Raw genomic sequence first — 14,558 nt, 5'->3', positions numbered from 1 at the left:
TTCTGGTAGAGACGTTAGTGGTGCGCCTATAAGGAAATGGCCTGGTGTGAGAACATCAATATCATCGGGATTTTCTGTAATTGGACAAAGTGGTCGAGAGTTAATAACTGCTGAGATCTGACATACGAGTGTTCTAAGTTCATCAAAAGTGGCTACTGCAGAACCAACAATTCGCCAGAAATGGAATTTCGCTATTTTAATTGAGGCCTCCCAAAGACCTCCGAAATGAGGAGACCGAGGTGGAATAAACTTCCAGTCAATTCCTTCAACAAGGCACTGCCGATAAATTGCTTCAACATGTTGCTGCTTGAGAAATTGTTGTTGTAATTCTGCCATTTCATTTCTTGCTCCAACAAAGTTCGTTGCGTTATCAGTAGGAGTAGAACGGTCCGCAATAGTCAACTCCGGTGATTAGAAAGGGCCGACTTTGACGGACGCGGTCTACTGGTAAGTTTCCCATAATCTGTTCGCAAATCTTGGGTCGTAATATGAAACATCGCACGCACTTGTGTACTATGTGACTCACCACCTTTTTGCCTCCCAGGGGCCAATATTGTTGTCGAATTGCAGCAAGTAATGCTTGGGGTCCGGCATGTAGATTCTGATGGTGAAAATGTGTTATAATAGATTCTGTTAGGGGATGTCCATTGGGTAGAATGATTGGATGTCGTGAATGGTAATCCAATAACGCATTTTCTAAACGACCACGTACTCGAATAAGTGCAATGAGTTTAAAAATCGTGACATGGATGCTAATTTACTCGACGTACTTATTTGCACAGATCTTTTAAGATCCTTGTATTCAGAAGAAAAATTCTCTCTTTGCACCATACGAAGTAAATACCAGGTTCCTTGTTGAATATGTGTTGTATCAAGAATACCTGAATGGTCCATTTTTATGAACATGTGTACGTAACCATATATGCGCTGCATTACTGTGAAGGAGTTTATATATTTACAATCAAGTGATATATCAGTTAATGAAGTTGACGAAAGTAATGCATTTTTCCGCCGTTCAGGTAAATTTCTAACGCGAATACTACTTTCTGGCCAATTTGTTTCCAAATCAAGCAGAAATGGGGGTCCAAATTTCCAAAGTGAAGAGTTTGATAACTCTATGGGCGATGCACCTCTCGACAAGATGTCTGCAGGGCTTAGATGTGTTGGTACATACCGCCCCTCCATGCCATTAGTTAAATGCTGTATACTTGTAATGCGATTGGCGACAAAAATATTAAAACGTGAAGGCTCCTCTTTGATCCATGACAAAACCGTTGTAGAATCCGACCAGCAAAAGAACCGACAGTTAAATATTCGTAGATTGTATATACATGTCCCGTAAGCTGAGAGATTGGCGTCACAAAATGCATGTAACTCCAAGCTAGAATTTGGTAAGCCAACATATCGCGGAAAAGTCATATTTCCTATACTATTAAATTCATCGTAAAGATAAAACCACGCTGTTTGATAAGTCATTGGTAGACTTTCATCCCAATCGATCTTCTCCACCCACAGTCGCTGAAGGAATATTTTTGCCTTGCACATTACGGGTCCAATTAATCCCAATGGATCATAAAGTTGAGCAATAACCGACAAAACTGAGCGCTTAGTAATTTTTCTATTGTTTTGGTGAGAGGTAAACGAAAATATGAAATTATCAGCATCGGGATTCCATTGAAGTCCAAGCGTCTTTGTCAAAACACTTCCATCATCGAATTCGATTAATTTCTCCTTATCTGCATCAGGCACATTGCTACGCACTTCTGGTTTATTTGAACATCATTTTCGAATTTTAAAGTTTCCTTTACCTAACAGATCAGAGGTTTGTTTCATTATTTCTTTTACTTCTTCAACGGTGTGAGCACCAGTGATTAAGTCGTCGACATTAAAATCGCTTTGAATGATTTTGGAACCAATGGGGTATAAAACTGCTTCATCGACCGCAAGTTGGTGCATGGTGCGAATAGTCAAAAATGGTGCAGACTTTGTCCCATAAGTAACCGTATCGAGTTTAAATATTCCTATGTCATCTTTTGGATCGTCCCTCCAAAGTATGCATTGCAAGTAATTATCAGGTGTGGTGACTCGAATGCACCGATACATTTTGCAAATGTCTCCGGTTAGGGCGACCAGATTTGCACGAAAACGAAGAAGAGTGTCGGCTAACTTCGGTTGAATGGTTGGACCTGCCATCAGCGCATTGTTCAATGAATAACCAGTTTTAGTCTGTGCTGAGCCGTCGAATACGACTCTAAGTTTTGTTGTTGACGCTAGAATTAACAATAAATTCCGAATCTCCTATACCGGAAACTGCTAAAGACGATTTTGATTCTTTAATTTGTAATTGATTTGCTAATCTCGTCGTTATAAAGTTGAGTTGTGAAGCAGAATCGAGGATCGCGCGACATGGTATTAGCGATCCGACACTGTTGCGAACAAAAACAATAGCAGTTGCAAGAATCACACATTCAGTTGAACAAGAGCGTGACAGAGGTGAAGGCGAGCGACTTTCTGATGTCCTTGTGACGAGGACAGCTGGCTGTGATGGACCAGGTGTGGTTTCTAAAATACCAATTACGGCTTGGTGGACTTGAGTAAAATGCAGCAGGGTATGATGTTTCATTGAGCAACAACGACATGTAGAAGATTTACATTGCTGCACCTGATGTCCTGGTTTGAGATAATTTATGCACAGGTGTGCTCTTTTGGCTTCCTTCCATCTGTCACTTGGACTCAAGCTTGCGAATAATGGGCACGTGTACACAATATGGTCATGTTTTTGACAAATCGCACAACTTTTGGTGGAAGTCTTAGAAACAACAAATGCATTTTTACGATACTTTGTATTGCTCACCTGTGTGCTAGGTGTTTTTGTTACCATAGCATGAGTCACATTTTCTAATGTTTGACATCTCCTCTGCAAGAACGTAGCCATGTCCGTTAACGTGGGCAACTCGTCAACTGGAACCTTTTCTTCCCATAATGCGTGTGTTTCGGGATCCAATTTCTGTGCAGCGATATACTGAAGCAAACAATCAGCTATTTGTTCGAACGTACCCAACGAATGCAAGGCTCGAACATGCGATACTAATTTGTCCACTAGCGAACGCAACTCTCCTGATTTCTTGTTAGTGCTCACCCTCTGTAATCCGAATAGCTCTTGAATGTGTGCCTGAAAAATCAAACGTTGATTACTGAATCTTTGACTACGTAATTTCATAGCAATTGTGTAGTTTTCGTCACGCATTTCAAGTGATTGTATAGTATTCAGTGCTGCTCCCTTTAGGCATGAACGAAGATGCTGGAATTTTTCCAAGTCTCACAATTCTGTGTCATCGTGTACTATTGTTTGAAATATGCCAAAAAAGTTCGGCCAATCTGTATACGCTCCTCCAAATGACGGTAGCTGCTGATCTGACTGACAGCTCTGCATGATCCATGGAATTAAGTTCCTCCATGCCAAGTGGTATTGAATTTAACTTGCGTAAAATGGCTTCACGTTTTCTTTTTAAAAACGACATTTTTTTTAAACTTGTATGACCGCTCGAATGTTACGAGATAACTGTTGCACGGCAAACTGTTTATATATATTAATACTGTTTAAATGAAACTGTTCAACTAAATTAACAGTTGAAGTTCGTGATTTGTACACTGTATATTTTTGCACGGCAAAATAGGAGAAAAACTACGAACAACAAAACTATTAACCGCGATGAGTTAACTGTAGGATCTGGTGATCTGTACACGGTACTGCGAAAGAAGCAACAAAGTATGCAATGTAACTGCACGCGGTATCACGTCGGGGTCACCAACAAAAGTATGTCGTCGCGCAAGAATTTTTGCGCTGGAACGAATAGCGATGAAAAGCGAAATAGAACAAAATAGCCGGATGCGTGTTGTTTTGTTCACGTTATAAAAGCGAATGAATTTTATTTAAGCAATTGGGAGGATGGAGTCATGTGTAGAAGTTCACGCAAGTGAGGAAAGTTCTCTGATCGCCATTCACTTGGGAGTGGCCAGAAACGATTCTTTTACATATGACTCAAGCAGCTCACGACTTCCGGTCTTTGACCAAGTATCCTCTGGGTAGCCTAAGAACATCCGTTTGAAGGCGAGCTAATGTGAGAAGGCGAAACATCCCCTGCATAGGGTTGTGCGCTGGGTTTGGGACCCGCCACGTAAAAAAACACCCCCAATGAAAAAGCAAACACAGCCTCGGATGAGAGACCACCCTTTTGATGACGACCATGGCAAACGAAATAAGGACTATGATTTGAGGGCATGCACCTGGAATGTCCGGTCCCTTAATTGGGAAGGTGCCGCTGCCCAGCTGGTAGATGTCCTCGTAAAGATAAAGGCTGACATCACCGCCGTCCAAGAAATGCGATGGACGGGACAAGGACAGAGACGAGTAGGTCCTTGTGACATTTACTACAGTGGCCATATAAAGGAGCGCAAGTTTGGTGTTGGATTCGTGGTGGGAGAGAGACTCCGTCGCCGAGTACTATCATTCACTCCGGAGAATGAACGTCTAGCCACAATCCGCATCAAAGCGAGGTTCTTCAACATATCGCTGATTTGCGCCCACGCCCCGACGGAAGAGAAGGACGATGTGACCAAAGATGCTTTTTATGAGTGCTTGGAGCGCACTTATGAGAGATGCCCCCGCCACGATGTCAAAATCGTGCTTGGCGACTTCAACGCCAGGATGGGCAAAGAAGGTATCTTTGGCACTACGGTCGGTAAATTCAGCCTCCACGAGGAAACATCCCCAAATGGGTTGAGGCTGATCGACTTCGCCGGGGCCCGAAATATGGTTATCTGTAGTACTAGATTCCAGCATAAGAAGATACATCAAGCTACCTGGCTGTCTCCGGATCGAAAAACCACCAACCAGATCGATCATGTTGTGATAGACGGAAGACACGTCTCCAGTGTTTTAGATGTGCGTGCGCTCCGAGGTCCTAACATCGACTCGGACCACTATCTTGTTGCAGCCAAGATTCGCACCCGCCTCTGTGCAGCAAAAAACGCACGCCAACAAACACAAGGAAGGTTCGACGTCGAGAAGCTGCAATCACAACAGACAGCCGAACGATTTTCTACTCGGCTTGCACTCCTGCTCTCTGAGAGCACTCGTTAACAACTCGGTATAAGGGAACTGTGGGACGGCATTTCAAACTCCTTACGTACAGCTGCAACCGAAACCATTGGTTTTCGGAAAGTGCAAAAGAACAGCTGGTACGATGAGGAGTGCCGTGTCGCAGCGGAGAGAAAACAGGCTGCCTACCTCGCAACGTTACGATCGACCACAACACGTGCGGGATGGGATAGATACCGAGAGTTGAAGAGGGAAGCGAGACGCATTTGCAGACAGAAGAAGAAAGAGGCCGAAATGCGTGAGTACGAACAGCTTGATAAGCTGGCCGACAGGGGTAATGCTCGAAAATTCTACGAAAAAATGCGGCGACTTACAGAAGGTTTCAAGACCGGAGCATACTCCTGTAGAACCCCCAAAGGTGATCTAGCCACCGATGCCCAGAGCATACTTAGATTATGGAGGGAACACTTCTCCAGCCTGCTGAATGGCAGTGAACACATAGCACCAGGAGAAGGCGAACCCGATACCCCAATCGATGACGATGGAGCAGACGTTCCATTGCCCGACCATGACGAAGTTCGAATAGCAGTTGCCCGCCTGAAGAACAACAAAGCGGCAGGGGCAGACGGATTGCCGGCCGAGCTATTCAAACACGGCGGCGAAGAACTGATAAGGAGCATGCATCAGCTTCTTTGCAAAATATGGTCGGATGAGAGCATGCCCAACGATTGGAATTTAAGTGTGCTATGCCCAATCCATAAAAAAGGAGACCCCACAATCTGCGCCAACTACCGTGGGATTAGCCTCCTCAACATCGCGTACAAGGTTCTATCGAGCGTATTGTGTGAAAGATTAAAGCCCACCGTCAACAAACTGATTGGACCTTATCAGTGTGGCTTCAGACCTGGAAAATCAACAACCGACCAGATATTCACCATGCGCCAAATCTTGGAAAAGACCCGTGAAAGGAGAATCGACACTCACCACCTATTCGTCGATTTCAAAGCTGCTTTCGATAGCACGAAAAGGAGCTGCCTTTATGCCGCAATGTCTGAATTTGGTATCCCCGCAAAACTAATACGGCTGTGTAAACTGACGTTGAGCGGGACCAAAAGCTCCGTCAGGATCGGGAAGGACCTCTCCGAGCCGTTCGATACCAAACGAGGTTTCAGACAAGGCGACTCCCTATCGTGCGACTTTTTCAATCTGCTGCTGGAGAAAATTATTACAGCTGCAGAACTGAACCGAGCAGGTACAATCTTTTATAAGAGTGTACAGCTGCTGGCGTATGCCGATGATACGTCGAAAAGCTGCAATCACAACATACAGCCGAACGATTCTCTACTCGGCTTGCACTCCTGCTCTCTGAGCGCACTCGTCAACAACTCGGTATAAGGGAACTGTGGGACGGCATTTCAAACTCTTTACGTACAGCTGCAACCGAAACCATTGGTTTTCGGAAAGTGCAAAAGATCAGCTGGTACGACGAGGAGTGCCGTGTCGCAGCGGAGAGAAAACAAGCTGCCTACCTCGCAATGTTACGATCGACCACAACACATGCGGGATGGGATAGATACCGAGAGTTGAAGAGGGAAGCGAGACGCATTTGCAGACAGAAGAAGAAAGAGGCCGAAATGCGTGAGTATGAACAGCTCGATAAGCTGGCCGACAGGGGTAATGCTCGAAAATTCTACGAAAAAATGCGGCGGCTTACAGAAGGTTTCAAGACCGGAGCATTCTCCTGTAGAACCCCCCAAGGTGATCTAGTTACCGATGCACAGAGCATACTTAAATTATGGAGGGAACACTTCTCCAACCTGCTGAATGGCAGTGATAGCACAACACCGGGAGAAGGCGAACCCGATTCCCCAATCGATGACGATGGAGCAGACGTTCCATTGCCGGACCATGAAGAAGTTCGAATAGTAATTGCCCGCCTGAAAAACAACAAAGCGGCAGGGGCCGATGGATTGCCGGCCGCGCTATTCAAACACGGCGGCGAAGAACTGATAAGGAGCATGCATCAACTTCTTTGTAAAATATGGTCGGACGAAAGCATGCCCAACAATTTGAATCTAAGTGTGCTCTGCCCAATCCATAAAAATTGATATCATCGGCCTCAACACCCGCGCCGTTAGTTCTGCTTTCTCCAGACTGGACAAGGAAGCAAAAGAAATGGGTCTGGCAGTGAACGAGGGCAAGACGAAATATCTCCTGTCATCAAACAAACAGTCGTCGCACTCGCGACTTGGCTCTCACGTCACTGTTGACAGTCATAACTTTGAAGTTGTAGATAATTTCGTCTATCTTGGAACCAGCGTAAACACCACCAACAATGTCAGCCTAGAAATCCAACGCAGGATAACTCTTGCCAACAGGTGCTACTTCGGACTAAGTAGGCAATTGAGAAGCAAAGTCCTCTGTCGACAAACAAAAACCAAACTCTATAAGTCACTCATAATTCCCGTCCTGCCATATGGTGCAGAGGCCTGGACGATGTCAACAACAGATGAGTCGACGTTGCGAGTTTTCGAGAGAAAAGTTCTGCGAAAGATTTATGGTCCTTTGCGCGTTGGCCACGGCGAATATCGCATTCAATGGAACGATGAGCTGTACGAGATATACGACGACATTGACATAGTTCAGCGAATTAAAAGACGGCGGCTACGCTGGCTAGGTCATGTTGTCCGGATGGACGAAAACACTCCAGCTCTGAAAGTATTCGACGCAGTACCCGTCGCGGGAAGCAGAGGAAGAGGAAGACCTCCACTCCGTTGGAAGGACCAAGTGAAGAAGGACCTGGCCTCGCTTGTAATATCCAATTGGCGCCACTTAGCGAAAAGAAGAAACGACTGGCGTGCTGTTGTTGACTCGGCTATAATCGCATAAGCGGTGTCTACGCCAATTAAGAAGAAGAAGAGTAGGTGATGCCACTTAATTATCAGGTGGAGCTCTGAGCGCTCTGAACAACCGCTAATCCGATTTTCTGCAAACTTTACATAAGTAAATCATCCATTAAAGTGTCCGAATATAGCCTGATATGTGACCCCCTTCTTAAGAGATAAGATTACAATGAAAAGTGGCATTGCTTTTTATATACATATATACTCGTAGACCACGCGTTGCTATGGTATACTTTTTGTAATTTTACTCATATAATAAACTATTCTATGCAGTGAAAATAACATTTATGAATAAATTCGAAACCGTTTCTGACAGTATAAAAAGCCGGGACATTGTACTTGAGGTTTAAGTTTGAATATGTCCACACAAATAAATGTCAAAAGAAAAAAATAACGAATTTAAAGCTGTTTGCTCAGTAATACCATGCTCAGACCAAAAATTTAAAGGGATTAGATTAGGTTTAATTACATTCACTAATCAGCTCGTTCTCACTGTCGTTAGAAAGATTAGAAAACAGCTGTTATTGTCAAGAATAGATTGACATATAGTATTTTGAAATAAAAGCCGTATTTTTTTTTAATACTTTCAAATTAGTAGATACACCCAGCGAAATATTTATAAAACCACTTACGTTAAGCTCAATAATGAAAGAAAAACCTATAATTTTGCTATTGTTTATTATTTTTTCGAATAAATATTTAATTCAATTAATCTTATGCTTAGTTTTAGGAAAAATAAATAAATTATGCAAGTTTTCTCAAACATAATTTAAATAAGCCGAACGAAATAATTATAAAGCCACTTTGATTATGCATTATATTTTTAGTATTTAAGAGAAAAATGAAATGTTTAATAAGATGTGTGACCTCCATTGTTAGCAATAACTTCTTCCAATCGTCTGGGCATAGAATTAATTAAAGAAGGGATAACGGTTTGATCAATTGTTTCCCATTTTTCGACGATGGAATTCCTAGACATTTTACGTTGTCAAATTGCCATCCCTTTTCGAAAACCTTGGCTGATAACACGGACCAAAGGTTTTCAATAGGGTTTAGGTCAGGATTAATTGCAGGCCAATCGAAAAATTTAATATTCCGAGCCAGCAAGAAATCAACTGTTTTCTTGGAACGATGTATCGCTGCATTGTCTTGCTGGAAAATGAACTATTTCCAACAAATTCCTCTCCGAAATCAATAAGAACTTCACCCAGTAATTTAATGTAATATTCCGAGTCCATTTTTGTTGTTACAAAGTAAACTGGAGTTTTCCCTCTGTAAGTTATGCCAGCCCAAACCATGAGTGATCCGCCACCAAAATTTCGTCGCTTACATTTCAGCCTAGTAGACCCTATAGGCCTCCAATATTTTTGGAGACCATCGGGGCCATCTAAATTGAATTTTTTTTCGTCAGTAAAAATAACGGTTTTCCACTCGTCGTTCCAAAAGCGATATTTTTCTGCGAAACGAAGCCTGGCTAATTTGTGGTTTTGGCGCATTTTTTACAATAAATACATTCTTATTCACATTTAAGTATTTGTTGTACTCGTTGCAGTCCTATCTCCAAACTAACTTGCTGTTTTATTTGTCTCGCACTTACATTTTCCTGCATGATAAGTCGTTTAATGCTACGTTTTTGCCTTTTGTTCACTTTTGGAGGCCTCCCACTTCTCTTATTTTTTCCATAATTGGTTCCTAATTTAAAAAAAAATTTCTCACAATATCCTTCGACCTATTAAACGTCTTGAAATGTTTCGATTTGACAAACCCTCTTTATGACATGCCATAATTTTTCCTTTCTCTTCGCCCGTCAAAGCTTTTCCGCAAGGCATTTTTTACGATTTCGAGAAAAATTAAAAAAGTTAATGAAAGTAAATAGCTAATTAAATTACTTATGCAATAATAATTAATAACTCACATGTAGTCTTATTTATCACAACTAAAATAACAATGGAATCAAATAAGCGCCCTCTGGCTTTATAAATATTTCGTTTGGCGATAACAGTTATTGTTAAATATTCACCGCCTACCGAGATTAAAATATTAAATGAATACGAAATAATTCAAACGTCATCCCGTTAATTTAAAATTCAGAATCTGTGGACGCTTACACCAATTTTTCTAAGAAAAATATGAAATTTGACGGTGGCTTTAAAGTATTTCGCTGGGTGTATAATGGATGCATTTTTTCATTTGTTAAGTTAATTTTCAGTTGAAATTAGATTATTTGCTTTAAAAAAAAAATGCTTGTTTACATTTTTTTCCCTTTGTAGTGTCTAAATCAGCTGATTTCCAATACTGACAAGTAGATGGCGCAAAATAAAAGTCGCACAGAGAGATTTAGCGTGGATCAGTTTCAAATCATTTCAATGAAGTGATTTGCAACTGTCATTTTTGTATGGCGAAATCTTGATAAATTTATAAGATTAGTGGGATAAACCACTCAACAGCCGAAATCGTGTGATTAAGTGCCGGTCTGAACATGGTATTACGTTAACAGCGTGTGTTGATTCTATTTAAAAAAAAAACGTTCTTTACCGAAAGTAAGAATCTTGGTTAAGTTTGCAATAACTTAACTAGCAAATGGCTGCTACACAGCCATTGAAGAAAGATTTAAGATTTGGCATTTTACTGAAAATTATAATAACAGTTGAACATTCCTAACTCGAATTACCACAAAAAAACTTCGTGTTATAGCAGGAAATTTGTATGCAATTTGACTTCTATTGCTAATTCAAGAGAACGTGGACCCGGGTACAATATGGGTAGCAAATGGAAGCTGTTGATGATTTCTATAGTATAGAGTATTTTTGATGCCGCTCCGTGACTAGGGTCTTGAGATATCGGCCAAAAATTTTTCAAAAATTTCACCACACATATGTAACATTTTTTTTTTATTTAACTCGTACCTAATTGGAAAGCTGAAAAGCGCTCAATGTATGGTGAAATTATTTTTAAAAACACACCAAAAGCCCATTTGTTTGGTCAGATTCATCCCACTTAGCCAGCGGATTATACGTTTTCATATTAACATACATACATCAATAATAGTTTAATCATTTACTAAACGATTTGTTACCTACTTAGCTACGCTCTCTCGCTCTCAAAATTTATGAACTTTCGTCTTAACTAGCATAGTTATTATTCCCACCTACAAACTTACTTGCATTATATTTATATCACCATGTAGGTATGTATGTAGCAGGCAGATCGAAAAACAAAAAGACATCGAACTATATTACGGTGCATTTATTTTGCATAGAGAAATACTTGAATATTTTGTTTTTTTGTAGGTATATAGAGCTTTGACTCTTAGCATTAAGAAAATTCAAATTAGGAGAATATATGACATTGGAGTGTAAACATCGCTGGAGCGTAAATTTCCGAGCAAAAAACGGTAAGTTTTGAACTGTTGAAGTGAATTACACGAATGTATGTGTTTCCTTATTTGAAAAAACATATGGTGCACCACTCTTAATGTAGGCATTTTTTTAAATTTAATTTTTTCTTTTTTAATTGAAATAATAATGCCACGACCCACATGAGGAAATAATCGGCGAACGCGTCATGCAAATGCTACGGCATACAAAGGCGATGGTGATGTATACGTATACCGTGTGAGATAGACGTGTTTTTTTTGCGACACTAAAACTTTGCGTATACTTACAGTCTTTTGTTGTTAAACATAGTGGTTGTGCGAGTGAGGCGTCCCAGATAGTGAACCACATGTGTGGATACCAAGTCTAGAGGGAAAGATAAGTACACTTTGCTTCTTTTTAATAATATAAATTTTCAGTCGCACTTTCCCCTCCTAATAACGTGCACTTAGCAATTTTTTGTTCTGCCGTTTTTTGTTTTGATCGAACAGCTGTTCCCCTCCTCGTGTTTTCGTTTTTCCTTTTGGTTTGCAAATTGCCAACCATCGAAAACACAATAATCAGCTGTTCTTTCTTCTGGCTCTGGCGTTGCCAACCATCTTTTTTGCTTTCTTAAACTATTTTTATTTATTTCTACTTTAGTTAGTTTAGTTTAGTTATATATATATATATATATATATATATATATATATTTTTTTTTTTTTTTTTTTTTTTAACCTTTTATTTCATTTAGGTAGGTAAGTTTGTGACAGAACATATACACCAAAGGGTGTTCCCAAACTATTCTTTCGCAGAGGATATGGCCTCTGAAAATAGTATTGGGCTAACACCGGAGAATCCTTTCCGAAGGAACTCCAAAATAATGAGAACGCCGCCCAATGGTAAAAATGAGCAGTCCGCCGCTGCTGGACTAAATAAGCATGGAGCACTCAGCACTGAGCACGACTTGCCTAAAGTATCACGAGATGATGAAGTCTCTAAGTAAATGAGGATACTACAGTTAAATCTTAACCATTGTGCAGCGGCTCAGGATTTACTAGAACAGACTGTCTTAGAAGAGAACATTGATGTCGCTATACTAAGTGAACAATACTCCCAGCGTCCGGAAAGCACATGGATTGCAGACATATCTGGCAAAGCAGCAATATGGTCCTGCAAAGGTCAACCTTTTAAGACCTGCTCCAGAGAAGCTCATAACTGCTTTACATGGGCGAATATACATGGGATATATTTTGTAAGTTGCTATGCCCGTCCCAGCGCAGCAATCACCGAATTCGAAGACTTCCTTTTAAGACTTTCATTAGAAACCAGAGGCAAAACACCGATTATAATAGCGGGTGATTTTAATGCTTGGTCAACGGCATGGGGCAGCAGATGTACAAACCATCGAGGGCGGCTAATTCAAGAATATCGGAGTCAAACGCACCTAACAATAATGAACACCGGAACTCGAAACACTTACCAAAAAGGCAATAAAGGATCCATAATTGACATTATGTTTGCAAACGATTCGCTGAGCAGGCACATTAAGTGGGCAGTGTCCGACATATACACAAACAGTGATCACATGGCAATTATAGCGCAAGTTTCGTACTCCCGAGAGCAGGAGCTTCTAAGCAGAAACCCCTCCCGAAGGCGAAGTTGGAAACAACTAGAGTTCGATCCAGACCTGTTTGACCTAGTCTGGAGTGCATCAAAGGCAACAATGCGTAGAACGTCAAAAATTTTTTTTTATTTTTTTTTCAATTGGTACTCGCAAAAATAGGTTCCTAGACACCTCTAAGAAAGCCTCTCCAAATATGAGATTTTAATTGTAACGGGAAGGTCCTCCGCCTAACGGTTTTCTATTTTTTCTTATTATCAGATAGAAAAATTTATATCTCGCTTCCAACTACTTGAAAAAATATCTTGTTAATTAGGTTTTGTAGGAAATTGAATGCTCTAAAATATGGTCTCTTATGATTTTTTCGTAAACCCAACCGTTTAAAAGATATTAACAGTTAAAATTTGATGATTTTTGGGAAAATTTTTTATTTCTTAATAATTTTATAACTCAATGAAAAAAAATTATTACGAATAGGTTTTTGGAGAGGCTAACTTAGAGGTGCTTAGGACCCTATTTTTCAGAGTACCAAACGAAAAAAAAAATTTATTTTTTTTGATCCACCCTAATATGCACTGATTTTTGACGATGAATATCTCGTAAACGCTTAACTTTATTGAAAAATTACTTTAGACCATTTTTATAGAGCAGTAAATTTCCTACAAAACTATGAGTTTCATCATTCATAATAATTTTTTTTCATTGAGTTATAAAATTAATAAGAAATAAAGAATTTTTACAAAAATAGTCAAATTTCAACCGTTAATATCTTTTAAACGGTTGGGTTTACGAAAAAATCATAAGAGACCATATTTTAGAGCATTCAATTTCCTACAAAACCTAATTAACAAGATATTTTTTCAAGTAGTTGGAAGCGAGATATAAATTTTTCTATCTGATAATAAGAAAAAATACAAAACCGTTAGGCGGAGGACCTTCCCGTTACAATTAAAATCTCATATTTGGAGAGGCTTTCTTAGAGGTGTCTAGGAACCTATTTTTGCGAGTACCAATTGAAAAAAAAAAAAAAAAATTTTTTTGAATCACCCTAGTATACATATACTAATTTTACTGGTACATAAAGTAACTCCGGATCAAATCGATAACCTTATATCAGCTGAAATACCTAATCACACTGCTGATCCTGAGTTATTTCAAGTTGTCGTTAAAAACATGATACATGGACCGTGCGGTGAACTAAATATGAATTAACCATAAATGATTGATGAAAAGTGTTCGAAACGATACCCAAGGCAATTTACTTCAGACACAATAACGGGCAATGACGGATATCCGTTGTACGACGTATATCACCTAATGATAATGACAAAACGGCAACCATTAGAATGCATAACCAGGAAGTTGAAGTTGATAATCGTTGGGTGGTTCCGTATTGTCCGTTATTATCAAAAATATTCAACGCTCATATAAATGTGGAATATTGTAATTCTGTCAAATCCATTAAATATATTTGCAAGTATGTAAATAAAGGGAGCGATATGGCTATTTTCGGTGTTGCTGGTGAGAATAGAAATGATGAAATTACTCAGTATCAAATGGGTCGCTATATTAGTAGC

The 14,558-nt window shown here is 40.0% G+C and overlaps 3 protein-coding genes across 16 annotated transcripts in view; all 3 read right to left on the bottom strand.

Moving 5' to 3' along the window:
* Positions 1-14,558, bottom strand: part of LOC125779099 (glutamate receptor ionotropic, kainate 2) — a 2,985,835-nt gene that overhangs the window by 111,351 nt on the left and 2,859,926 nt on the right. The gene's annotated exons all lie outside the window — the stretch shown is intronic.
* The window catches only part of LOC125779129 (uncharacterized), a 530,169-nt gene that overhangs the window by 372,047 nt on the left and 143,564 nt on the right, over positions 1-14,558 (bottom strand). The window lies entirely within an intron of this gene.
* On the bottom strand, positions 678-4,862 carry LOC125779148 (uncharacterized). Its single transcript, XM_049459789.1, has one exon. The coding sequence runs from the start codon at positions 3,245-3,247 to the stop codon at positions 2,252-2,254; it is 996 nt and encodes a 331-aa protein (XP_049315746.1). The 5' UTR covers positions 3,248-4,862; the 3' UTR covers positions 678-2,251.

This window comes from Bactrocera dorsalis, chromosome 6 (genome assembly GCF_023373825.1).
Source record: "Bactrocera dorsalis isolate Fly_Bdor chromosome 6, ASM2337382v1, whole genome shotgun sequence".
Lineage (NCBI taxonomy): Eukaryota > Metazoa > Arthropoda > Insecta > Diptera > Tephritidae > Bactrocera > Bactrocera dorsalis.
Note: the sequence above shows the minus strand (reverse complement) of the source record. Positions and strands in the feature narration are given on the sequence as shown.